At 52.4% G+C, this 24855-nt stretch overlaps 1 protein-coding gene across 1 annotated transcript in view; it reads left to right on the top strand.

The window, feature by feature from the left end:
- The first annotated feature begins 4028 nt into the window (after positions 1–4028).
- Positions 4029–24855, top strand: part of CDH22 (cadherin 22) — a 71104-nt gene continuing 50277 nt past the window's right edge. The window contains exons 1-2 of the mRNA XM_079945384.1: positions 4029–4391; positions 14175–14469. Of these exons, the coding sequence (XP_079801510.1) occupies positions 4140–4391; positions 14175–14469 (547 nt within the window). The 5' untranslated portion in view covers positions 4029–4139. The remainder of the gene's footprint in view (positions 4392–14174; positions 14470–24855) is intronic.

A 24855-nucleotide genomic window follows, 5' to 3' on the forward strand; every position in this document is an offset into this window, starting at 1 on the left:
CAGTAGGCTGAGACGTGTGGCCCAGAGAAGGCCACCCACATGCCCAGGACCTCACAGAGAGGCCCAGCAGAGCCAAACGCAGCTCAAAGGCGCCACAGCTGTCTCCCCTGAAGGACTTGGAATGCCAAGACAGGGTCCTGTAGTTGACACCCACTTGGGAAAAGCAGCTGGAGCAGGAGAGAAAGGAAGGGAGGGAGGGATGGGGCAGTGAGGGCCTCGTCCCTCAAACGACAGCACAGGATGTGCCTCGTACAAGGGGGTAGGTGGGGACTGAGATGCGGCCACCCTTGTCTTGCCAAGCGTGCCTCCTGGCACTGGGCTGCATCCACTCAGGGGGGCGTCTTTTCCCATCCCCTCAAAGGTGCCCTCCCCCAAGGGGAATCCAAGTCCTGGGTTTGAGGCCCTGCTCCACCACCAAGTATCCTATGCAACTTTGGACAACACTCTTGGACTCTGCCCCTTTCTAAAGTGGGATTTGACCTCAGACCTTTGTAGCGCTTCCACAGGGCACTCCCTCTCCTCCCCAACACCCCAAATTCCACATATCCAAATCCCTCCTGTGCTTTACCTCCAAGTGCCACCTCCTCTGTGATGCTGTCCCTACTCTGCAACCCACTATGCCTAGCCCTCCAAAGTTAAAGGACTCACATCATGAAATTCGTGATTACGGCCATGTGCCATTTCAGTCTCCCATGGTTTTTATTGTATAAAGTCCCTCCTAATATTTCTCTGCACGCTCAGAATAAAATGGACACTGCCTTCCTTCCTCCAGTCTGCCTTGTACCCGCCCTCTCCTGATGCACCTTCAACCACCTCCTTGCTCTGTACCAGCTTCAGTGGCCTCCTTACTGTTCGTCAGCTTGTTCCAGCCTCTGGACCTTTGTACATGTTGTTCCCTCTGCATTGAACCTTGCTGTACCCTGCTGCTTCTCATTCTTCCAGATCAGCCAATGTCCCTTCCTCTGAGAGATCCTCCCTGATGCCCTGTCTATAATAACGCACACCCCGGTCCTTCCATCATCCTCTTCCTCCCTCTTTCCTGCTTTATATTCCCTCTTATCAATCTCCAAAACTATATTGTAGATTTCATTCCTTTGTTACCAGAAGGTCAGCTCCATGAGAGCCGGGACTTTTTATTGCTTTGTCTCCAGTGCACAGGGGCTGGCATCAGGGAGGCACGGGTAAATATTTGTAGAAAGAGTAAATGAATAACCAGAAGAAATGCATCTCTCCCCTGTCGTATAGCTGAGCAGCTGATTGCATCTTGCCTTCTCACACAGAGAAACTGTTTTTCAAGGGTGTTGAATGAATAAATGAAGTGCATTTCTGTCTCCCTAGTTGCAGTAGATGCTAATGTATGATGAACGAATGAATGACTGAATCTTAGTATGTCCCCCTCTTGTAAAAGGTGTTATAAAGAAAGAAATCAAGGAAAGGAGGGAGAGAGGGAGGGAGAAAGAGCCACAAGAGGGTGCCTGCAAACATTGGGGGAATCTCCCCTTGTTCCCACGTCCTGTGCCAGGCCTCCCCAGAAATGGCCCCAGCCTCCGCCAAACCCTCCCTCCCACCAGCCCCTCCCCTCTGCGTCCCTGCAAGGCTGTGATGGGCCCTGAAACTGCCTGATGGAGCCTGGGGACCAGTTCCTGCAGCGCGCATGGAAGTCATAAGCTCCAGGAAATGAAGGCTTCGGAGCGGCACCTCCTTCTCACCCATGACTCCAGCCTCGTTACAACCAGCCCAGGCCATAACGTGGGGAATCAATGCTGGATCCCCAGAGGCGGCAGCACAGCTCAGGGATTGCGGAGAGGGGGCCGCTTGGGTGGGGGAAGGTCCACCCACATCCCTGTGCGGCACCTTCATCCCTAGACCCCATGGAGTGGGCGAGGAGGGGGTGGGACAGGGGAGCTGCGGATGCTCACAGCAGGGTCGTGGGCCTTCCTGATGTCCGTTAATTCAGGGTGGGTCCTACAGGGAAAGGGCTGGCTCAGGACTCCTCCCCTCTGCTCTTCCCTATGAACCGTTGATGTTTTCTTATTCTCATTGCCCTGAAATGCAGTTTTAACGCCCTCACCGTCACCCGCACCTCCCAACAGATGACTCCCTACCCTGGAACCCCTTCCATAAAGAAATTCTGGAGCTGACAGTGGGAAAGAGCACTGGGGAGTCGAGCATCAGCAAAATGGGTATAAGACACCAACTTTCACAGTTGTTGTGACTCATGTGAGTTACTGAGTTAAAGGTAGGAGAATCACCTGCTGTGGTCCTGGGTCACAGGAAGTGATCAACATGTCTTCTGCCCCAAAGAGTCCAGCCACTTCCTTTGTCCACAGGAGGACCTGGCTGGAGCCAGGTCAGACCCTCACAGATTCTCTGCTTAGCCACACACCTCATGTTTCCAACCTGGTTCCCCAAACTAGCCAGATCCCCCTTAGCCTGGCTGCATACTCCTCTGTCAAAATGCCCATCCCTTTCTTCTCACCGATCAGATGCCCCCTCCTCCAAGAGAAGCAGCCCTGATGCCCTCCCACCCACCTGCCACTTCCAGACAGCTGTGCCCACTCCCTTCCCTGAGGCCCACAGCTGTCAGGCTGCATACCCTTTTACAGCTCTGGTCACAAACAACCTGGCATTTAGGTCGTTCGTTACTGGGGGTCTTGTCTCTCACCCCACTAAACTGTGAGCTTATTGAATCTTTATCTTAGCATCCAGCCCAAACCTGGCACAGAGTCGAAGCTCAGCGGAATGGAGTTGTTGAACTGAACTGAGCTTGGGGAGAGGAAAAGTGGGGACTGAGCCCCTCACCTCCGCTAATGCTTCTCCGTACCTGAAACTCCTTCATGAAAGCAGCATTGCTGTCCCCTGTAAACACCCACATTAAGCCATTATTCATCATTATGGCTTGAGTAGGAGTTAGTCCCTCAGATCCTTTCTTGCTGAAAGCAGAATCTGATGGAGGGAGGGAATGAGAGATGGATTGATCTGGGGAGGCAGTGCCGGTCCAGGAAGGGGAAGTGTCTTCCAGACTTTGGGAAAGGAAGGTTTTTCTGGGGAGTGTGGAGACACCAAAGGCAAGCTCAGAGGGGATGTGACCCTGCCCAAAGCCACACAGGGAGCCTCCAAGCAAGGCCCTCTGGGACTCAGGTGCCCCACCCGTGAAAGGGAGTGTGCAGGGACTCACATGAGGTCAGTGGGCCTTCTCTGGGTCCCTGGTTTGGATGGAATGAGCTCTCTGTGCTGCTGTGGGGAGGCAGGAGTGGTGGGTGGTGGGCTGCGTGCTGGACTCTGTGTCCCCAGGAGGCCTGGGTCCTGGGAGCTCTTGAAGACCCCTTCTGGAAGGGGCAGCTTCCTCTCTAGGATGGGGGTTTCCTATGGGGTCGGCCGGGCTGGAGAGATTGTCAGCCAGGGGGCAGGGAAAGCAGCTCATAAGGTCCCTGCCCCTGTGGGCACCCGGGCTGGCCCAGAACCACCAAGAAAGGGCTGGATGCGGGGGTTGTGAGGAAAGGGGGCGTGCTGGGAGAGCGGGGGAGAGGAGAGGTGTGCGATGGGAGTGGAAAGGAAGCAGCCAGGGCTGGGGGAGGGGGAGGGGCAGGGCTACTAAGCCGTGGGCCGAGGAGGCGGGAACCACTCTGTCTTGTTTGCCCCACGCTGCACAGTGCCAGGCACATGGTAGATGTCTAATTAGTACCTAGAGGACAAAAAGGTGGACCCAACCTGCCCTGTCCCCGCAGAGAGCCTCCTCTGATGTTTTCTTGTTTTTCTCGCAGGCTCCTGGCCCGGACGGCCTCTCGTCCCCGAAGGACCCCTGTGCTCAGGGACCATGGCGCACCCCAGACTCCGGAGCTGCCAAGGCGCTGCCTGGTGATCCGGCCGCGGCGGCGCCAGGGGGGCGCGGGCGGGGACCCCGGGGGGCCGTCCATGCCCCGGGTGCGGCCGCGCCCCCTCCCCCTCCAGCCGGGCGCCTCCACGTCTGGGCGGCGTTCAGGGCCGCGGGCCTGTCCGGGTGCCCCGTCGCGGGCGGCGCCCCGGCGGCCGCGCTAAGGCCACCATGTGACGCGGCGCCGCTCCGTCCTGCCACCAAGCGGCGACGCCCTGCTACCTCCCGTCCATGCTCCTGGGCCCGGGCCCCTCGCAGGCCAAGCATGAGGCCGCGGCCCGACGGTCGGGGTCTCCGGGTAGGAGCGGCGCTGTCGCCCGCGATGCTGCTGCTGCTGCTGCTGATGCCGCCGCCGCCGCCAGGACCCCTGTGGGCGGCGGGCACGCCTGCGCCCTCGGCGTACGGGGCTGCGCAGAACGGCGCGCCGGGCGCGGGCCGCGTGAAGCGCGGCTGGGTGTGGAACCAGTTCTTCGTGGTGGAGGAGTACACGGGCACCGAGCCCCTGTACGTGGGCAAGGTAAAGTGGGACCCCGCACCCGCTGTCCCGCGCCCGGGACCCCGCAGATGCCCGCTGGTAGACGCAAGGGACCCCAGTTCCCTCCCCCCCTAAATCCCAGTCCCTGCTGCCTCCTCCCTGCTGCCCCTGGTCAGGAGCAGACAATAGGGTCATCACTCTGCTCCCATTACTACTACGCATCCTTCTCTAGTCCCTCTTCCTTCTGCATCTTAGAGCAAAGAGTACTAGTAGGGAGGGAAACCCAGTCCATCTTGTTGCTAGATGCATCTAGAAGGGAGAAACGAGTTTGCACATCTGATCATGTCACACACAAACTGTCCCCACTGTGTTTAAAATTCTTCAGTAGCTTCCCATGCACTTGAGGTCAAATCCAGATTCCCTCCCGCCGCTTGCCAACACCGGCTCCTCCTCCGGCCTCATCTGCTGCCACGCTCGCTCTGAGTTTCCGACCACACACCCTTCTGATGCCCTTCTGATGGTCCCTCCGATGCTCCCACAGGCTCCTGCCAGCCCCGCCCCCCTTACCTAGGTTGTTTGCCTCCCTCAACTGCTCTCTCCTGCTCCGTTCTACTACTTCTGCTGCTTACTTTATCTCACACTCAGGCCTCTGCTCAAATGCCACTTCCTGAAAGAAGCTGCCCCTGACCACACCAGGCCGGGACAGACCCCTCTGCATGTGGCCATCCCTCCCTGTTATGTGCCCTCCTAGGTCCTGGTATCTTTCCTTCATAACACTTAACTATGCGTGTGTTTGTTTGATTATGCAATTAATGCATGTCTTTCCTATTAGATTGTATGTTTTGCTCACCATAAAATCCCTAGTGCCGGGCTTCCCTGGTGGCGCAGTGGTTGAGAGTCCGCCTGCTGATGCAGGGGACACGGGTTCGTTGCCCGGTCTGGGAAGATCCCACATGCCGCAGAGCGGCTAGGCCCGTGAGCCATGGCCACTGAGCCTGCGCGTCCGGAGCCTGTGCTCTGCAGCGGGAGAGGCCACAACAGTGAGAGGCCCGCATACCGCAAAAAAAAAAAAAAAAAAAAAATCCCTAGTGCCTAGCACAGACATTGCTCACAAATTGTTCATTGAATGAAGGAATGAAAGCTGCTTTCTCAAACTCTCTGAGTAAATGTTGCTTAACGTGGCAGAAGATCTGTGCCCTAAGAGTATAAGGAGCTGAGAAGGACTTTCGTTCATCCATTTAATCCCTGAGCCCCTCATGGGTGCGATGCTGGAGACACCCTGGTACATAAAAAGCTTCACAGGTCAGCACCTGGCACTGAGTAGGCATTTAATAAGTGGTATGTGTTGGCTGGCTTCATGGAAGTGTTTTCTAAATGCCTGAGCTGGGTTTTGATGTATGAGTAGGAGTTTAGGCTGATGGGGAAGAGGGCGTAGCCTATCAAAAGACATGGAGGCTTGACGGAACCTGGCTTTTTCAGAGACTTGTCCGCAGTTGAGATGTTGAGGTGAAGGGTGCTTGTAGGGCAGGAAAAGCAGCGCAGTGCCCAGGGACAGTTCTCTGGCTTCTGCCGAGGCCAGTCAGCTTTCCAGGAAGTTTTGGTCAGCAGAGGTGAGGGGGGACCAACTGTGGAATTTCCTGTGTGCTTAAATGAGTCTGAGAATTGGGAGGCTGACCAGGCTGCTCAGTTCAAGGCTCATCGCTCAGGACCCTCGACAAGGAGGAGAGGAAAGTTTGATGTAAACCTTGTGGGTTTGTCTTGCAGGAAACCCAGATTCTCACTGGTCTAGATACAGTCATCCCTGGTCCTTGGCTACTCTCCCCTCCATACATGTGGCTGAAGTTGATCCCCACAACAGAGCAAAGTGAAGATTTGACAGAGCACAGAGAGGTTCATGTCTCTGCTCAAGGTCACCCAGCAAACTAGTGGCAGAGCCTAGGACTCCTGACTCCCAGCCAGGGCGGTGAGATGGTGGGGCTGGTAGAATGGGGTGAGGGGAGGGGGAAGGAGGAACCAGTGCCAGCTGGGCAATAGCTAATGGTGAGGTAGCTAGGGATGCAGACTTTGGAGCCAGACACGCCTGAGCTCGAGGCCCGGTTCTGCCAACCAACCCATTAACCGTATTACCTGAAACAAGTTACTTCACCTCTCTGGACCTCAGTCTCTTCGTCTGTAAAAGTGGGGCTAGGGGAGCCCACTTCTGAGGGTTGTTGAAAGGATTACAGAAGAAAACTGAGCACAGAAAGTGTTCGGCCTGTGGCCTGGTTGTTTGTTTATTGCTGTTTTCTCATTATTCCCACGTGAAGCACTTAACCCTTAAACTGCAAGGTAGAAATCGTTCCCTTTTGTGGGCAAGGAACTGGAGGCGCAGAGAGGGCAGGCAGACAGTGGGCAAGTGGCTTAGCCAGGATTGGAACCTGGGTTCTGATTCTCCAAACACCTCCAAGACCTCCAGGCCTGGGAGAGAGATTTTGGTCCAGGAAGCCCCAGAAAGTCAGGGAAGGACTCTGACACATCTCCCTGAATGTCAGCTGTCGTGGTCTCAGGCACCTCAGCCCGCTTGTCTACCCGGAAGCTGGGGCTCTGAGAAGGCTTCCTCAGCCGCTCACCTCCTGAAAAGATGAGAGAAACCAGCCGCTGATTCACCACTTGCAACCTGCATCCACCTAGCCATTATCGTCATGAGTCAAACGCCACCCCTATTGCCTTGAACCACAGTCTGTCGGCGATGAGGGGACCCTAGTAAGTCCCTGCCTTAGAAGATGGGAAAGCTGAGGCTAGAGGCAGAGAACATCATGCCAAGGCCAGTTAGCTTTCCAGAGAGTTTGGATTAACAGAGATGGGGTGAGGCCAGCACGGTGGTAGAACAACCCCAAGAGACAAGGCTCTCCTGACACCGGGTCTGGGCCCAGTGCAATTTTTTTTTAAATTTTTATTGGAGTATAGTTGATTCACAATGTCGTACAGCTATACAGCAAAGTGAGTCAGTTATACATATACATATATCCACTCTTTTTTAGATTCTTTTCCCATATAGATCATTACCGATTATTGAGTAGAGTTACCTGTGCTGTACAGTACCGTCCTATATTAAGCATCTTCTATGAGCCAAGCACTGTGCCCAGCCCTGGGGGTCTTCTCTTCACAGCAGCCTCTCGCAGCATCCCCACTGCTGTCATGACTACGTTATCTTCCCCCTCCATCATCTTCACCCAGAGCCCCTCCTTGCTTACTCTCAAGGCCACCTACAGAAAAGCACACCATGCAGGAAGGAGAGAGAAGTTTCCATCTCTTTGCAAACATGTGCCCGAAGCACCCTTTCTTGTGAAAGATGGTATAGTGTGTGGTTCAGGGAGGCCAACCAGAGCCAGACTGCCAGGGCTCAAATCCCAGCTCTGCTGCTGATTCCCTCTCTGACCTTGGCACATTACTTAACCTCTCTGTGCCTTAGTTTCTTTATCTGCTGAGTGAGGCTATACCTGGCACCTCCTCAAAGAGTTGCGGTGAGGATTCAATGAGTTAGCGTATGTCAGGAACCTGGAGAGCACCTGGTATGTGCCCAGTAAGTATTAGCTTTTATTATGATGGGTCTCACCTGTTATTTCCACCCCCTAGAGTATGCATAGATATTATGAACCCCTGCCCCCAATTCCGAAAGCCTTCTGGGCAACCTGATGTCCTAGTTTCTCACCACAAAGTAGGGGGACGTGGTTGCCAGCCCACCCCTCGCTCTAGGAATATGAGCTCAGCCTTTTAAAAAAACCACCTGTCCCCTTTCCAGCCAAGTCCCACATTTGTTCAAGTGGTCGTGTGCACGCATGCACACACACACTCATACCGTGCTCTCTCGCCCTTCAGGGAAAAAGGACTTCTCCACGGTTTCAGTTAATTCACTGCTTCCTGGTCCCCCGCCCCAGGGAGCCATAGGGAGCATCTGTCCTTGCCGAATTCCAAAGGTAGCTTAGCAACAGCACCATCAGCTGAGTGAACCCTGGGCACCCAACGGTAACCTATTTTACAACTGCCTCCTCCATCACTCACCGCCAGGCTCCTGTCAGCACCTGCAGGAACCACTGGCCCCGGTCGCTGTCACCAGGGCCCCACACCAACCTCTCCCTCTGCTGTCCTGCCCCCCCTACTCCCCACCCCCGGCAGCCTGGCTCACCTCTTCCCCTCACCTTCTCACAACACCCACCCTCAAAGCAACCTACCAACATTTCCATATAATCTGGGTACTTGGACTAATCCCTTTTCCGAACTGTAATTTCCCCCGAGGCTTCTGTCAGCTGGATGTGGATTTTGTAGGATTTTTAATTTCTTTTTTTTTTTTTAAAGAGAGAATTATGGGGTCAGCGCTTATGACCAACTCCTGTGGGCAGTGAGATCTATTTTAGATATACGGCAGGATTAAGGTGAGGAGGAGAGCAGATTTAATTAAGTTGCTAATATTTAAAGAAAATTGATGAACTCCTGGTTTACGAGTAGCACAGACATGAACAAACCCCTCGTTCCAGGGGAGGCTTTTTATTTGATTTGCTTTCCGTTTAAATCCTGGACTCGTTTTATTTGTGTAGCTGCACTGTCCGTTTAATTGTCTTTAATAAGGAAAACGTACCTCTGCTCGCGTTTAATTTTGATTTAATTAGGAGGAAGTAATTAATGGCCTCGTAAATCCCATTTTTCAGCCCCCCAGGATGAGAAGCCATCACTCTGGTGGTTTTCATGTTGTTTATGATCCAGGGCTGGGGCTTAGGGAGGGGGAATTCCCTCAGGGGCCGTCTACACTCCATGCAAAGAACCGAGGATGTGGAGCCAGACAGGCCTCGGGCTGCCTCTTGTTCGCTGTGTGGCTTTAAGTATGATATGGGCCCTCTCTGAGTCTCAGCTTGCCAAACTGTACAGTGGGGAGAGGATAATCTCTGAGTCCCAAGATCATTATGAGCTATCAAGGAGGTAACAGTAGGGGGTCTAGAAGTGTGCCCAGTGACTGACCTTCCTAGTCTAGCTCAGGTGCACCTGGGATTTAACAGAGTGACTGGATCCTCCAGAAATCCCAGCAGACAGTTGGAGAATTCTAATGACAGTTGTATATTTCATTATTCATGTATTCAATGTTTGGTGCTGTGGCCTATCCTGGGGACCAGGGAGCAGTGAACAGCCATATGCTTGATCCTCAGGGAGCTCACCATCTCACACACACATACACACACACACACACTCACACTCATCTGTCCCACTCCCCCTGTATTTTCTCTGCATGCATTGTCAGGACAGCTAGCGTGTGCCAGGCGTGGGGAGTTCAGACAAAGACAAATCAAAGTTAGTCCCTGCCCCTGAGCCCCATGACAACTGAGGAGACAGATTGCAACACGAAGGTGTTACAGGGGAGTGTGGAGCAGAGGGGAGTGTGCATGGGACAGGGGTACAGAGCAGCGGGAGGGCAAATGGGAAGGCATCTGGGAGGGCTGCCTGAAGGAGGAAACAAGCTGATTAAAAGACAAGAAGATATTGCATGATGGCCCCTGTGTCTCCAGTGGGTCAGGATTTGAGCCTATGGTTCTTGTGTCAGGAGATGGGAGAATGAACTAGATGACCCTCAATCTCTTCTGAGACCAGGTGCCAGGAAAGGAGAGAAAACTCATCTTCACTGAGCACTTACTGTGTGCCAGGAGCTCCCACATATTATCTGATGAATCTTTGGACTCTATGGGGAAGCATTATCCATTTCATTTATAGATGAGAAAACTGAGGCTCAGAGGAGGGTAGCCTCTTGCTCAGGGCCAGGCAACAAGTGGGTGACAAAGCTGATGCTGGCACCCGGCCATTCCTGAATACAAGGCCCATCGCCTCTCCTGATCTGTGTCGTGAAGTCCTTTTCCAAATGATAAAATGCATAAAATAGAGGCTCAGATTGAAAAGGCCGCCGATAACCATGGCCTGCGGGTACAGGGTGGTACAGGCCTCTCCCCCAGCCGTGAAGCCCAGTGAGTGCCCTGTAGCCTACTCCATCTTCCTTTCTCCCGCTTCTTTAGCCAGAGACGTTGTAAGTGGACTAACCAGGTTCCAAAGGCTGCAGAGGGACTAACCTGCGCTTTGGAATCAAACAGAGCTAAGCCCATCTCAGTCTGTTCACCTGGAAAATGGGGAGATACTTACATATGCCACGAAGTTAAATTAGATTTCTGCAGAGGCCTGCAATCCGGCACATAGTAGGAGCTCGGTCAATAAGAGCACCGTCCTCCAGCCTCATAGCTGAGATTCTTGAGAAATACCGTCCTGGAGTAGAACCACTTCTCCTCCACTCCAGAGCCAGGACCCAGGCAGGTGGGGCGAGCAGCCCCAACCCAGCCCAACTCTGCCGCTCTGAGCTCTTAGCTTCTCCGCAGGCCGACCAGCCCTGTTCGGACTCTGCAGTCCCCAGAGAGTAGCCACTGCACCCCACTGTGAGCTCTGTGTCGTGCTTCACGGAAGAGTATCAGTGACATCACTACCGGGTTCCACTCCCTCCTCCCCCATCCTCAATGGTAGGTGATCCCTGGCCAGGGTCTGAGATAAAATGTCAAGGGCAGCAGGGACATGATGGAGACAGAAAGGGAAGGAGACAGCCACTTACAGAGTGTGTAGGTCATTACCAACATGCTCACGTTTCATCTTCACCACACCTGTGCGAGGTAGGACTTGATCTGATTTCTCAGATGGAAAAACAGACCCAGAGGGGTACAATTAACAAGCCGTGCAGGTTGATCACAACATTAGTGAGCCGTGGGATCAGGAGATTGGCTTCCTGCACTTAGCTGGGTGACAAAGCAAATGACCTCCCCTCCCTGTGCCTCAGTTTCCTCATCTGAGAAATGGGAATAATAATAATGTTTCATAGGGCGGTGACGAAGACTAATAAGATTACAGGTGTTAAGCATTCCCCCCAATGGTATCTATTCTCCCACACTCTTTGGGAATGTTTACTGATTAAATAAAAGCTCGCAACAGGTCTGATTGGGAAGTGGGTGGAGGCACCCTAAAAGGGAACACGTTTGCCCTCTCCTGTCCCCAGCTCCCCTGGGCAAAGGTGGAGGAAGAGCATAAACAGCAAACAGGAGAGACAGGTCTCCTCATCCCCAGCACTGCCGGTGATTCAGGGCTGATGTCTTGAGATAATTTTATTGGGGGTATTAAACTGAGTTATGAGGTTTTTGCAATCCAGCCACTTATGAGAAATCTATTAACAGTAACTGGACAGGAAGAAGGCTTCACAGTGGAGCCCAGGATGGGCATTAATTGGGGCAATCCATAACAGGACAGGGACCCGGAAAGTTTCCACCCAACGCCTCCATTTACTCCCTGCAATTTCTGCTGAGAATCAGCAGACTCGCCAAAAAGAGAGAGATGCCCATTAATCGGCTAATGAAATATGAAAATGTTTATGGGCCATTCAATCTTCCAAATAGCACTTCTATAATCCACCCTTCAGACACAAAGTTCCACCAGCAGAATTTATACTCAGACTCCTCCTGCATGGCGGGGGGTGGGCTTTCATCCCTCTTCATGGTGATTTCATTGGCACCTGTTATCCTGCTGAGTGGGCTGGGGTACATGCTGTCCTGGCCCGAAAGGAGCCTTAGGGATTTTCTTGTTCACGTCCCATCTTTGCGGAAGCTTAGAGAGGAGCAGGGACCTGCCCAAGGTCACCAGCTTCATTGGATGCATTTTCCTCTGCTCAGAGCTGCCTCAGAGATTTGGACGTTGAAGGATAAGGACTTGGGCGTTTCTATTTGGGAGAACAGTCCCTCTGCTGGTTCCTTGCCCAGGAGATCTCAGTGCAGTGAAAACAGCCTGGGTTCTGGAGCTTAACAGTGCCTGGATTAAATCCTAGTTATATATAGCTAACATTTAGTAATAATATAATAATAACGATAGCTACCATTTATGGGACACTTATTATGTCACAGGCAGGGCTGATTTTCAGCTAGTACAAACTGGTATAGTTGTGCCGGTTGTTAAAATAGTGAAAAAGCTCCCCACCTGTGGTACATAGTCTGTTTCCTCTCCCTTGCCTCAGCCTCCTCAGCCCCTCTGACCTGTCTGTGATCCAGCATCCAAGGGGTTCCCATCTGAACCAGCAGGGGCTTTGCTGCAGTACCACTCCATGGGCAGTGCCTCTGCCGGGCTGGCTGTTACATATCGTGTCACCTGGTGCCAGGCAGGTGCTAAGGGCTTTATGTGGACTTTACGCTCAATTAGCCCCTCCGGTACCTCTAGAAGGAGGTGCTATTATGACCCACATGTTAGCGAGGAGGCAGCTGAGGCCCAGAGAGGTACAGTGACTTGTGCGAGGATTCACAGGGAGGTGATGCTGGAGCCGAGGCTGGACCAAGCTGGACTGCCTCTTCTGCCGCCATGGGCTCCTCCCAGGAGGCCTGAGGATGGAGTGAGAAAGCCCAGGCTGTGGACCAGGCCGGTTCTTCCAGCAGTCTGACCTTGAGCAAATCATCCTATTTCTCTAATCCTCAGTGGGAAAGTGAAAAAAAAAAAATCTGCAAAGTAACGATAGCAAAACCTACTCTAGTAGGGTTTTTTTTAATATTTATTTTATTTAATTTTTTAGGCTGTGTCGGGTCTTAGTTGCAGCATGCGGGATCTTTCGTTGCGGCACGTGGGCTCTTCGTTGCAGCGCGCGGGCTTCTCTCTAGCTGTGGCACGCGGGTTCCAGAGTACGTGGGGTCTGTAGTTAGCGGCCCGCGGGCTTTCTCGTTGAGGCGCGCAAGCTCAGTAGTTGTGGCGCGCGCGGGCTTAACTGCCCCGCGGCATGTTCCCCAACAGGGATCCAACCCGCATCCCTCGCATTGGAAGGCGAATTCTTTACCACTGGACCACCAGAGAAGTCCCCTAGTAGGGATTTTTTTTTTTTAAAGAACTCTGAACCAGATAAGTATGTAAATTGCTTAGTACACTGCCTGGCACATAACAGGTGCTCCTCCAATTTGCATCCCCTTTCCCCCTCTGTCCCTTAACTCCCTGTCCCCGGCATGTGCCAAGCCCTGAGGCTGGCTCTCCAGGTACCAGATGAGTAAGAAAATACCTCCGGGGGCTCAGAGACTAGGGATCCTGGACCTATAACTCAGAGTGAGGTCATGGCCAGCAGCTTGGAAATTTGTTAGGAATGCAGATTCTGAGGCCCCACCCCAGACCTCCTGGGTCAGAATCTGCTTTTTACCAGGATCTTCGGGTGATTTGCATGCACATTGAGAGTTGAGAAGCGTGGCTGCAGCAGTCCTACAGGCTGAACGTGATAATGATGACTTGCTGTATTGCAAAGATCTTGGAGGGGAATGGTGGGGTTGGAGGTAGGGGCAGGGAGGGAATCCATAAACGCTTTTGGGAAGAGGCGGCGTCTGAACTGAGCCTCGCAGGATGAGTAGACTTTCAGTAGACAGAGAAATAAGGACAAGGCGCTCGAGGAAGCAGCAGAGAGCTGTGGAGGTGGTTCTGATTTCTTTGTAAGGGCGATAGGGAGCCATGGGAGAGTTGCAGGCGGGGGAGGACGTGTTCAGGTCTGCCCCTGAGGCTGACAGCTCGGGCTGCAGAGGGGAAGGTAGATTGCAGGGGCGGGGCTGGAGCGGGAAAAGCCATGGCGGGCTAGTGAAGCACTCCAGCCCAGACAGTGAGGCCTGGGACCGGGATGACACGTGACTTCCCCAGCCTCAGTGTCTTCACTGAAGAATGGGTATGTCAGAGAAGAGATGTGCTTAGGCCCAGGCCCCCAGTGGGACTTGGCCAGGGGGAGCGCCAGGAGGAGCCCCCACCCCAGCCTCCACCCTGCCTCCCCAGATCCACTCGGACTCAGACGAGGGTGACGGGGCCATCAAGTACACCATCTCAGGCGAGGGCGCTGGTACCATCTTCCTGATCGATGAGCTGACGGGCGACATCCACGCCATGGAGCGCCTGGACCGGGAACAGAAAACCTTCTACACGCTGCGGGCTCAAGCTCGGGACCGCGCCACCAACCGCCTGCTGGAGCCTGAGTCGGAGTTCATCATCAAGGTGCAGGACATCAACGACAGCGAGCCCCGCTTCCTGCACGGCCCCTACATCGGCAGCGTGGCCGAGCTCTCACCCACAGGTGGGTTGCCGGCTCTGAGGGGCGCGGGGAGCCGGGGAACGGGGGAAGGGGAGCTGCCAGGTTGTGAGAAGGAGCCTGCTGCGGGGAGGGGCAGGGGAGACAGGGTATAGGTGTGAGCCCAGGTGCCCACACGGACTCAGGCACAGTCCCGGGCAGTCGCAGCTGCACTTCTGGACAGAGACACACACGTGATCTCAGGCACATACACGGGCACAGTCCCTATGTGGACATGGACCTACGTGCAGACACAGAGACGTACTTGGACATGCTTATACACCCACACAGAATCGCACAGGCCAAGACCCACTTACAAGCTCGGCTGTCCACCTGTCCACGGCCCGGCTCAGGCACGGCCCCATGCGTGGACAGCATCGGGACAGTCACACACACAGGCATGGCTGTCCACCTGGACACGGCCCTTCCCCAGACTTCAACTCACCCAGACACAGCACAGCCCTTGGCCGCAACTCCCACACAAATGCAGGCACAACCGAACATGGGCACACCTACAACCTAAATCAACCAGAGTGGGCATAGCTGAAACAAGACCCCACCACACAACCAGACACGCCCTCACACTAGACACAGCTACGTGCAACGTCACCCAGGAAACAGCCCCTCACATGGACACAGCTTATGCACAGACACCTGCCTAGACACAGACGAAAGCCACAGCCAGACATCTTTACCAGCCTGGGGTCGGGCTTCACCAGAGCGTAGCCGCAGACAGGCATGGGCACAGCCAGACGCGACAACCTCCAGACAGCTTCCTCCATGGCCCACAGGAAGCCCCAGTACACCAAGACCCAGCCACCTGGGGACACAGGCTCACAGAGGTGGCCGAGCCCCCGGACACAGATTCAGCCACCCCCTCCCAGGTGTGGCTGCAAACACCAGGGGCACCGCACACACACAGTTGTAATAGAAGAGGCAGGACGCACACCGAAACACGCATCTGCAGGAAGCCTTCAGACCCGGACATCCTCAGAAACACGTCTGCACAGCAGCGGGACACTGAAAGGAAAGGTTGGACGAATCTGCCTTCCCCCACCATAGGGCCCACAGGTAGTGGAACGACCATCAAGGTCCCACCTAGCCGAGGGCTCCTGGTAGAAGCTGGAGTCGTGGCGTGAGGGGCAAGCCAGTAGCTGCCACCTTCCCCACCGCGTTAGGCTAAGTCACCTGCAAGCCAGACCGGACAGGGAGCAGTGGCCCTAGGTCCTAGAACACGTGCTATCGCTGACATACTGTGGCCAAGGGCTTGGCACTGCCTCTCACTTGGCCTTCCAGCTCTGCAGCTACATGGCAGAGGCCGGGGGAATTTGGGTTTGGGGGGAAGAGTGCAGTCAGCCCTGCCTTCCCCGGATTGGACCAGATCTGGCAGGTTGGTGGGTAATGAGTGGGCAGCCGGTGACGGAAGAGAAGGGAGTGGACCGGAGAAAATGGTGAGCATGAAGGAATGGTGGGAGAACAGGGAATGGCGAGGGTGTGAATGTGGGTGTGGGCTGGCATTCACACACTCACAGTGCACATGTGCCTGCTGTGCATACGCACCTCACACGTGCACAGGTGTGCCCCTGCACGGCCATAGCCTATGCATGTGACAGGCTATGTGTCTGTTGAATGGATTCATTCATTCATTGAACAGATATGCATAGGCACTGGGGACACAGCGAGGAGAAGGTAGACCAGCCTCCCTGCTCTCTCACAGAGCGGACATTCTGGCCGAGGAAGACAGGCAGGAAACAAGTTAACATCATGGGTCTGGGAAGATGACACTGAAGCAAAGACTTGAAAGAAGTGATGGCATGGGCCCTAGGGAACAGCATTCCAGGCAGTGGGAACAGTACATGCAAAGGTCCCAAGGTTGAATTCCCTCTGAGGGGAAGCAGAAAAGCGACCAGATCACGCAGCCACGTGGTCATAGTCAGGGTTTTGCCTTTTAGGCTCAGCAAGCTGGGAAGTCAGTCGAGGGGCTTGTTCAGAAGAGTGACATGATGTGACTTAATTTTAACAGGATCCTGTGGCTGTTCCATGAAGATTAGATGGGAAGGTGGGGTAAGGGCAGAAGCAGATTGCCCATTGAGAAGGATATTGCAGTTACCTAGGCAGGAAATGATGGTGGCTTGGAACAAGGTGGTACCAGTAAGGGTATTGAAAAGAGGTCAACTTCTGGATATATTTCAAAAGTAGAGCTGAAAGCATTTGCTAATAGATTGGATGTGGGGCGTGAGAGAAAGAAAATTCAAGGATGACTATCGAGATTTTGACCTGGGCAATTATATAGATGGAATCTCCATTTACTGAGATGGGAGAAACAGCGGGAGGAACAGATTTTGGGGGGATGGAGGGAAATCAGGAGTTTGGTTTCAGACTTGCTAAGTTGGAAGTATTTATTAGAAAGCCAAGGAGAGATCTTGGAAAAGGCAGTTCAGTATACAGGTTCAGCAGCAAGGTCTGAGCTAGAGAGATAAATTTGGAGGTTGTCCATGGGAAAGACCCAGGGAGCACTTAGAACTCAATTTTGCAAGTGGGGAAACTGAGGCTCAGAGCAGGAGTCCAAGGTCACACAGCAAGTGAGAAGTAGCTTAAAGCCCTGACTTCCCAGGTCCAGCAGCCCTCACTCCTGGACTCAAACTCTGGCCGAAGGAGACATGGCCCTGTCTCTCTTCACCCAAAACTGAACTGCATGTTTCTGCATGGAAAAGGCTAGAAAGATGACGGGAGAGATAAGGCTGGAGAAGGAAGCTGGAATCATATGCGAAGGACTTGAGGGAAGCACATAGCCTGGGAAAGGCTTAAGCAAGGAAGTAACATGGGCAAACTTGCATTTTAGAAATTCCCCTCTGCTGTGGGGTGGAGAGTGGATGGGGATGAGGGATCCAGAAGGAGGTGCAGCCCCATATGCGCCATGTTGGCTTGCCCATCACCACTTCACTCACTTCAACTCCGAGTGGTGGCAGGACTGATGTCAACATCCCCATTGAACAGATGGGAACACCAAGGCTCAGAGAGAGGAGGAGATGTACCCACAGTCACATAGCAAGTCAATGACTGAGCAAGTTGGGCTTGGCTCCCAGGCTGTTGGAGCAGCAAGGTTCCTGTGTCACTCATGGGGAAAGTGAGACCGAGAAAAGGGCAAGGACTCATTCATGGTAACCCAGAGAGTGGGAGGCAGCGCCAGCCCCCAGCTTCATGAGCACGGCCCCAAGGAACCCCAGCCCTGCCTCACCTTCCTCTCCCGGTCCACTGACTCTGACATTCTGCTCAGGAAAAAGTGAGGACTTAACTAGGACAAGCCAGGGGAACCCAGGAGGGGGAAAGAGGAAGCAGAAATTAAATTAGTTTGTTTCATTTGAGCAACTTTTTGAAGGGGAGGCAAATCCGACACCGGATGCTTACAGAGACTCCAGGCGGCTTTGAAAATCAGTCACAATCACTGAGCCTCCTGATCTGGGCTAAGCGGGGCGGGGCCGACAAGCAGCACCAGGGTCTGGGCGGCTCCGAGATCAGAAGGAGAAGGGACACAGCCTGGAACATGAAAGGCAGCAGCGCTCACCATTTAAACCACTCACAGCTTAAAAGGGAAGGGAGGTGTGCCGGGGGCGTCCAATGAGCCATGCTTCTGAGGAGGGGCACGCCAGCCATGCTGAGCCTAATGCGGTGAAGCGGGTCCTGCATCTGACCGCCAGGAGGCCCGGCTCCCCGCGTGACCTTGGGAAAGTCCCTGCCCCTCTCTGGGCCCCAAATTCCCTTTTGAGCACGGAGGGGGCTCATTCATGCCTAGATGTTTACTGAGTGCCTACTCTGTGCCAGGCACTGTTCCAGGCATTGGGGTTTCTTAGAAAGCCTACATCTAGAGCAAGGAGAGAGACAGGAAAGAAATAAACAAGTCAACATATAAATGCACCCTGTGGTGTAAGTACTGTGAAGAATAAGGGAATTGGGAGCTATACTGGGGGAGTGCTAGTTTAGAGGGGTCAGGGAAAGCCTTTCTTTTTTATAAGAGAACACTTGAACAAAGATCTGAGAAACCAAGGGAATGGACAAAGGAGCTATGTGAAACAGTAGTTTTCACAGTTTATTGTGCGTCCAAGTTACTTGGAGGACTTGTTAAAACACAGACGGCTCCCTTCTCCTCCCCAGGGTTTCTGATTCAGTAGGTCTGGGCTATTAGAAATGTTTGCTTTTTTTTTTTTTTTTGCGGTACGTGGGCCTCTCACTCTTGTGGCCTCTCCTGTTGCGGAGCACAGGCTCTGGACGTGCAGGCTCAGCGGCCATGGCTCACGGGCCCAGCCGCTCCGCGGCATGTGGGATCTTCCCGGACCGGGGCAGGAACCTGCGTCCCCTGCATCGGCAGGCGGACTCTCAACCACTGCACCACCAGGGAAGCCCTAGAAATGTTTGCATTTTTAACAAAGATGCTGTCAAAGGTGATGCTGATGCTACTGGTTCAGGGACCACACTTGGAGAACCACTAAGCTAGAGGAAGAATGTTCCAGGCGGAGGGAACAGCGAGTGCAAAGGTCCTGAGGAATAATGTTTGGTCATGTCTGAGGAATAGCAAGGAAGTCAGTGTGGCTGAAGAGAAGAGTAAATGAGGGGGAGAGGATCCAAGGAGGTCAGAAGAGGTACCGGAAGCTGGACCACATAGGACTTTGTAGCCATTGAAAGCCTTGGTTGTACTGTGAGTGAGATAGGGAGCAGAGGAATTATATGATCCAACGTAGATTTTTAAAAGATGATTTGCTGGCCGCCATGTTGAAAATAGACTGTAGGGGTCAAGGATAGAAGAGGGAGATCAACGAGGAGACAACTGCAGTCTTGGGGGCAAGAGGTGATGGTGACTTGGATCCTGGATGTATGCTGAAGGTAGAACCGACAGGGTTTGTGAGGGATTGGATGTGGGAAGTGAGAGAGAGAGAAGACAAGGATGATGCTGAAGTTTTTGACCTGAGCAACTAGGTGGATGGAGCTGCTATTGCTGAGATGGGGAATGATCCAGGAAGAGCAAGTTTGCAGCACAAAATTAGGAATTCATTATTGGACACATTAAGATTGAGATGTCTACTGGAAATCCACGTGGAGTTCTCAAGGGGACAGTTGGATCTCTGAGTCTGGAGGTCAGGAGCAAGTTCAGGGCTGGAGTTACAACTCTGGAAGTCATCAGCAGAGAGAGAGAATTTAAAGTTTGAGACTGGGTGAAATCAACAAGGGAGTGAGTTTTGGTAGAGAAGAGTTAGACTAGATAATCTCCTGATGTTGGGGGGCTAGACCCCTTCCCTAGGCTGTCACAACCCGACCAGTGGACCACAAGAGAATTTCACAGAGCTCCTGTGCCCGGTTCAACTCCACCTACTTATTAATGCCAACTGTGTATAAGACAAAACACTTGGCACTGTTGAGGATACGAAAATGAGAAGTTCAATCCAGCACACATCTGTTAGCCACTGCTTTATTCTGGGCACTGCAGGGGATATAAAGATAAGTAATTGAATTAAATCCACAAATGTTTATTAGCACCCATTATATTACAAGGCCTCCAGTGTACTTGGCTCTGGAGGGGTTGCAAAGATGAGTCACCCAACTAAGCAAACACTTATTAGCACCTACTTTATATATATATATATATAGCCCCAAGCGGATAGAAAAATAAGCAGTTGGTTTAATTCAGTAAATACATAATAGTTCCTACTGTGTACAGTAGGAACTTTCTTTTTTTTCCTGTACGTGTCACTGCTAGGTATGTGGGGATACAAAGATAAGCAAGATACTGCCACTGACCTCAAAGGGGTAGCAGATCAGTTTCATCTGTGGTGCCAACTCTGATCAACTGGTAGTGACTGTAGGGCTGTGTTGAGGAGTCTGAGGTCTCATTTGGGCTCAGCAGAAAAGAATGCCACAGTCGATTAGTGATGTCTGCTGGGAGCAAAGGAAGGAGAATGTGGTGAAGGAGAACGTGTATGTGGTGGTACATATACCGTAGGATGGGCATTACTGGACCATGGGATTGGGGCTCAACAGACTGTCGAAACGGGCAGGGGCCCTGCCACAGCTGCTTTCCCATGGATTCCAATCCCTTCTGTGAGCAGCATCTTTAATAGATGGAAAAAAGACTTTCGTAGTACAGTCTGCACTTCTTGGGACATTCACTAAATAATAGCTATCGGCCAACACTGCTTTCACAAAGCTATTTCCGTTTATTCTCACTGTCCTGGGGAATAAGCAGGGCAGGTATTTCTATCCTCATTTTACCAATGAGGAGAAAAATGCAGAGAGAGATAAAGTAACTTGCCTGAGGTTCCATACTAAGAGCTGGAGCCAGAACCAGACCCAGAACCTGGAATCAGAACCTAAACTACTTGGCTCTGTGTACATGGGAAACAGTCACAACCATCTCTTTAGTGTGCACAGGACTTTACAGCTTGCAAAACACCTTCACATCCCTAATCTCATTTCATCCTCCCAGGAACTCTCTTGGGTTAAGTGTTGATACCCCCATTTTACAGATGAGGAAACTGAGGCTCAAGAGAGGAGGGGAAATAAAATCGGGAGGCACACTATCTGATTCCCAGGTCCCATGCTTGGGAGGAGGGCGGCAGAGAGGAAAGGAGGAGGGCAGGAGGCAGTGTGCTCCCCAGGGGTCTCATTCGGGGAGGGCAGTGGCTGGCTGGGAGCCTCCAATTGTCCCATCTGCAGCTGGAGAGAGTGTGGCTCGACAGCCCTCAGGCCCAAGCCAGGAATCAATCGCTGGCCTCTGCAGAGACAACTTCTAAAGATGTTTTTAATTAAAGTCCAGGAAGATCTATATGTGCAATATCTCCTTGCCTAGCAACGGCACTGGCTCTCACCACCCAGGATGGGGAGAAGTGGGACAGGAGGTTTCTGGTGGAGAGAGGTGTCAGAGAAGAACAGAGGCCCTGGCCCTCAGGAGTCGGTCCCATAGCTTTCTTTGTCTTTTCCATCAACAAATCACTCAGCGAACACGAGCACCCTCGCTATGCTAGGCCCTGTGCCCGCGTGGCAGTGGGTACAAAGGTGACAAATCTACCGTCCTGCCCTCAAGGGCCTAGCCCATAGTAGGTGCTCTGTAGATATTGGGTGACTGAATGGAACTGAATTATAAGCCAAAACTGTTTGCTTTCTGCAACTGGCAGAGGGACGCTACTGCAGAAACTTAGAATGTTGCTGTCCCAAACAAACAAGGTGACCGGACTACTCCACAGAGGGTCCCGTTTAAATGTGGAGAGGATAGAAGAGCCTATGGGACTCAGTTAGGGATAGTAGGGGAGTCCCTTCTCTCAGGGGGACAGATGAGATCCACACACACTCAAGTGTTGCCTGCCTGGGTGAGTCCGTGGCTACCTCTTTCTGTCCCACTCTCTCTCTCTCTTTGTCTCTCTCTATATCTCTGCCTCTCTTACCCTCATCTCTCTGTCTCTATCCTAATTTCTCCCTATGTGTCTGGGTACCTCTGTTTTTCTCACTTTCTCTCTGTCCATCTCTCTGCATCTCTGTCTCTCTGTCCCTTGTTTCTCTGTCTCTGACCCATTTTCTTGCTCCATCTCTCTATGCCTCCTTCTCTGTCACTTGTCTGTGGACCTGCCTCCTCCCCCTCTATCCTCCGACCTCCCCTTCCCATGCAGCCACTTTCCTGAATCTCCTGTGTATCATTCATCTACATTAGGCTGCCTTGGGTGGGCAGCCGGAAGTGCGGTTGAGGCCAGTCCAGTAAGCTGGCATTGTAAGTGATGAGCAAAGAGGGAGTTGGGAGGGGCATGGTGAGGCGGGGAGTTTGAGAAGGGGCTTGTTTCCTGTGTAATCTGAATGTTCCCAGGGACTTGACAAGTGGTTTTTAATTTTTAATAGAAAGCATTCCATACAGTTCCGGCAGCAGCAGGGGGTGGGACTCATGTTTCATAAATGTTTGAGAAGGTAATGGGAGCCAAGGGTTTCCCCAGGCCCAGCAGGGAGGCAAGGGGAGGTAGGGAAGAGGCAGGATGATAATAATTACAAACATCTTCATAATCATGACACTTGGTCACCTTAGTTGAGGACTCTGTTCTTTTCCAGAGCATTTCATCTCCTTCATCTTATTAAGGGGTATCCCTCACCCAGGAGACAGGAAGGGTAAAGTGTTGTTTCCATTTTACGGAAGGGGAACTGAGGCCCAGTCAGGCCGAGTAGTTTTCCCACCGCCACACAGAGAGCCAAGGAGAGGGCTGGAATGAGAATTTGTCTTCAATCCCTGACATCCACTCCACATGACATCACCTTCTCCCTGAGCAGCTGGAGGTCCTGGGGCCCAATTTTGGGCTTCCGTTGGATTTCACAGACAGCAAGGGTTAAAGGGACAAGAAGGGAAAGAATTCTGGCCTGGGAGCCAGAGCATGGATTCCAGTTCTTGCCCCATGACAAACCATGTCAGAAAACAGATAAACTAGAAGTGAGGAGTGGGCAAGCCCCCTCCTTCCTGATACTGGTACCCACGGGTCTCCTGCGCAGGGCCAACGACACAGACCTAGAGATCTTCTGACCATACAGAGAGAGGAGAAAGGAATAAACTCTTATTGAGCACCTACTACATGCCTGGCTTCACCAGGCACTTAAATCCATCATCTCTAATTCCCATAGCACCTCTGAGAGGCAGAGTGGGCCCCTCTAAAGTACCAGTGAGGAAACAGGTCAAACAGGGGGAAAGACTTGATTGAGGGCACAGAGTGAGGGAGTGGTGGGATTTGAACCCAGGACTCTCTGATGCCAAAGTCCACCCAGTCTCCATGAAGTTGTGAGGGGCATCTCTTTGTAGGAGTGTCCAACTTCTCATGCTGATTTGGTGGCTTGTGTCATCCTTGCTGCTTCCTTCTGGGTGCCGGTCTCAGCACAGGCACAGTGAGTCCAGGAGGGTGACATGCTGGCTACAGTGTTGTGGGTTTGAATCTTTTCCTGCCACTTACTAATAACCTAATCTTGGGCAAGTCATTGAGCCTCTCTGTGACTCAGTTTGCTCAGCAGTTCAATCAAAGGCTGGGGCATCAGTTCTCAGTCTGGAATGCACTTTAGAATCACTGCAGGAGCTTTTAAAATCCCCTTGCCTGTGCTCCACCCCAAGAGAGCTCTACTAAATTGGTCTGGGATGGGGGCTCAGCATCAGTTTTACTTTAAAGCTCCTAAGAGATTCTAATGTGCAGCCAGGTTGAGAACCACTGGTTTCTGTGCTCTCCAAGGACCAGCCTTTTCATAGCCAACATTCCACATGGAGCCCTGGGCTCTGAGATGCTGTTTACCCGAGAATCCTTTGGGCAACCCTTCCTATGCCAGCCTGGAATTAGGCCCTTGATCCCGCGTAGCAGGACTGGGTGGCAGCACCATGGACAGCAAATGGCTCATTCTAGCCAATCCCACCCCTGCTTCTGGAAGTCTGGGCTTGAACCAGCTGCCAGAGAGCGAGAATCCTGAGCCCAGTTCCTTGCTGTTCCTCTGCTGCTCTTCCCTCGCTCTCCTTTCTTTGACTCTTCTCTCATGTGCCTCTCTACTTCTCCTACGGATCCCCTCTCCTACAACCTTATAAGGCAAGGTACATGTGTGTTTTGACATCAGATCGACCTGGGTTTGAATCCTGCCTCTCCTATTTCCTTGCCGGATGAATTTAGCCAGGGGCTGTCCTTGCTGCTGAACAAGGAAATCTATTTGAGTTCTCACAGCGATCCTGAGAGCTTGGTAGTAATATTACCCCCATGTCACAAATGATGAAATTGAGGCAAAAGGGGTTCATTACTAAACATCACTCAGCCTCCGTTTCCTCGTCTGCAAAGTGGAAATCTTAATAGAGCTTACTTCAAGGCTCTATTATATGAATTCCATGAGATACTATACATAAAGGGCTTATTATAGCATGTATCACAAAGAAGTTATTTAATAAACCTAATCGATCATTATCATTGAATAAGGGTATATAATAATGGGTTTCATTATTAATTTACATTGTCACCCTTCACTGTATGTAGCAGTTTCCTCATCTGTAAAATGGAATTGATGCAGGATTGCTCTGGAGTCGGCTCGTATCAGCTCACGAGAGCCAAGTATTGATTTTCAGAGTTTTATGAACCACTTGATACCACATTCATAGCTTGAAATTGGCCATGGTGAGAGTATTTACACCGTAGAAATCAGCAAACACTACAAAGCAGGGAATTCCTCCCTACCCCTCCATCCCCCAGAGCCAATGGTTAAACACGTGCCAGCATGGCCCTGCATCTACATCAGAGACTTGGTGTGAGGACTGAAGGAGAGAATGGCCGTGATGGCGCGTTGCAAAATGCAAACTGCTGAACTTAGGGGCACGGCACAAGGTGGTCCTACAGCGGCCACAAGCCTGGCACCCTT

The sequence above is a fragment of the Stenella coeruleoalba genome, assembly GCF_951394435.1.
Source record: "Stenella coeruleoalba genome assembly, chromosome: 15".
Lineage (NCBI taxonomy): Eukaryota > Metazoa > Chordata > Mammalia > Artiodactyla > Delphinidae > Stenella > Stenella coeruleoalba.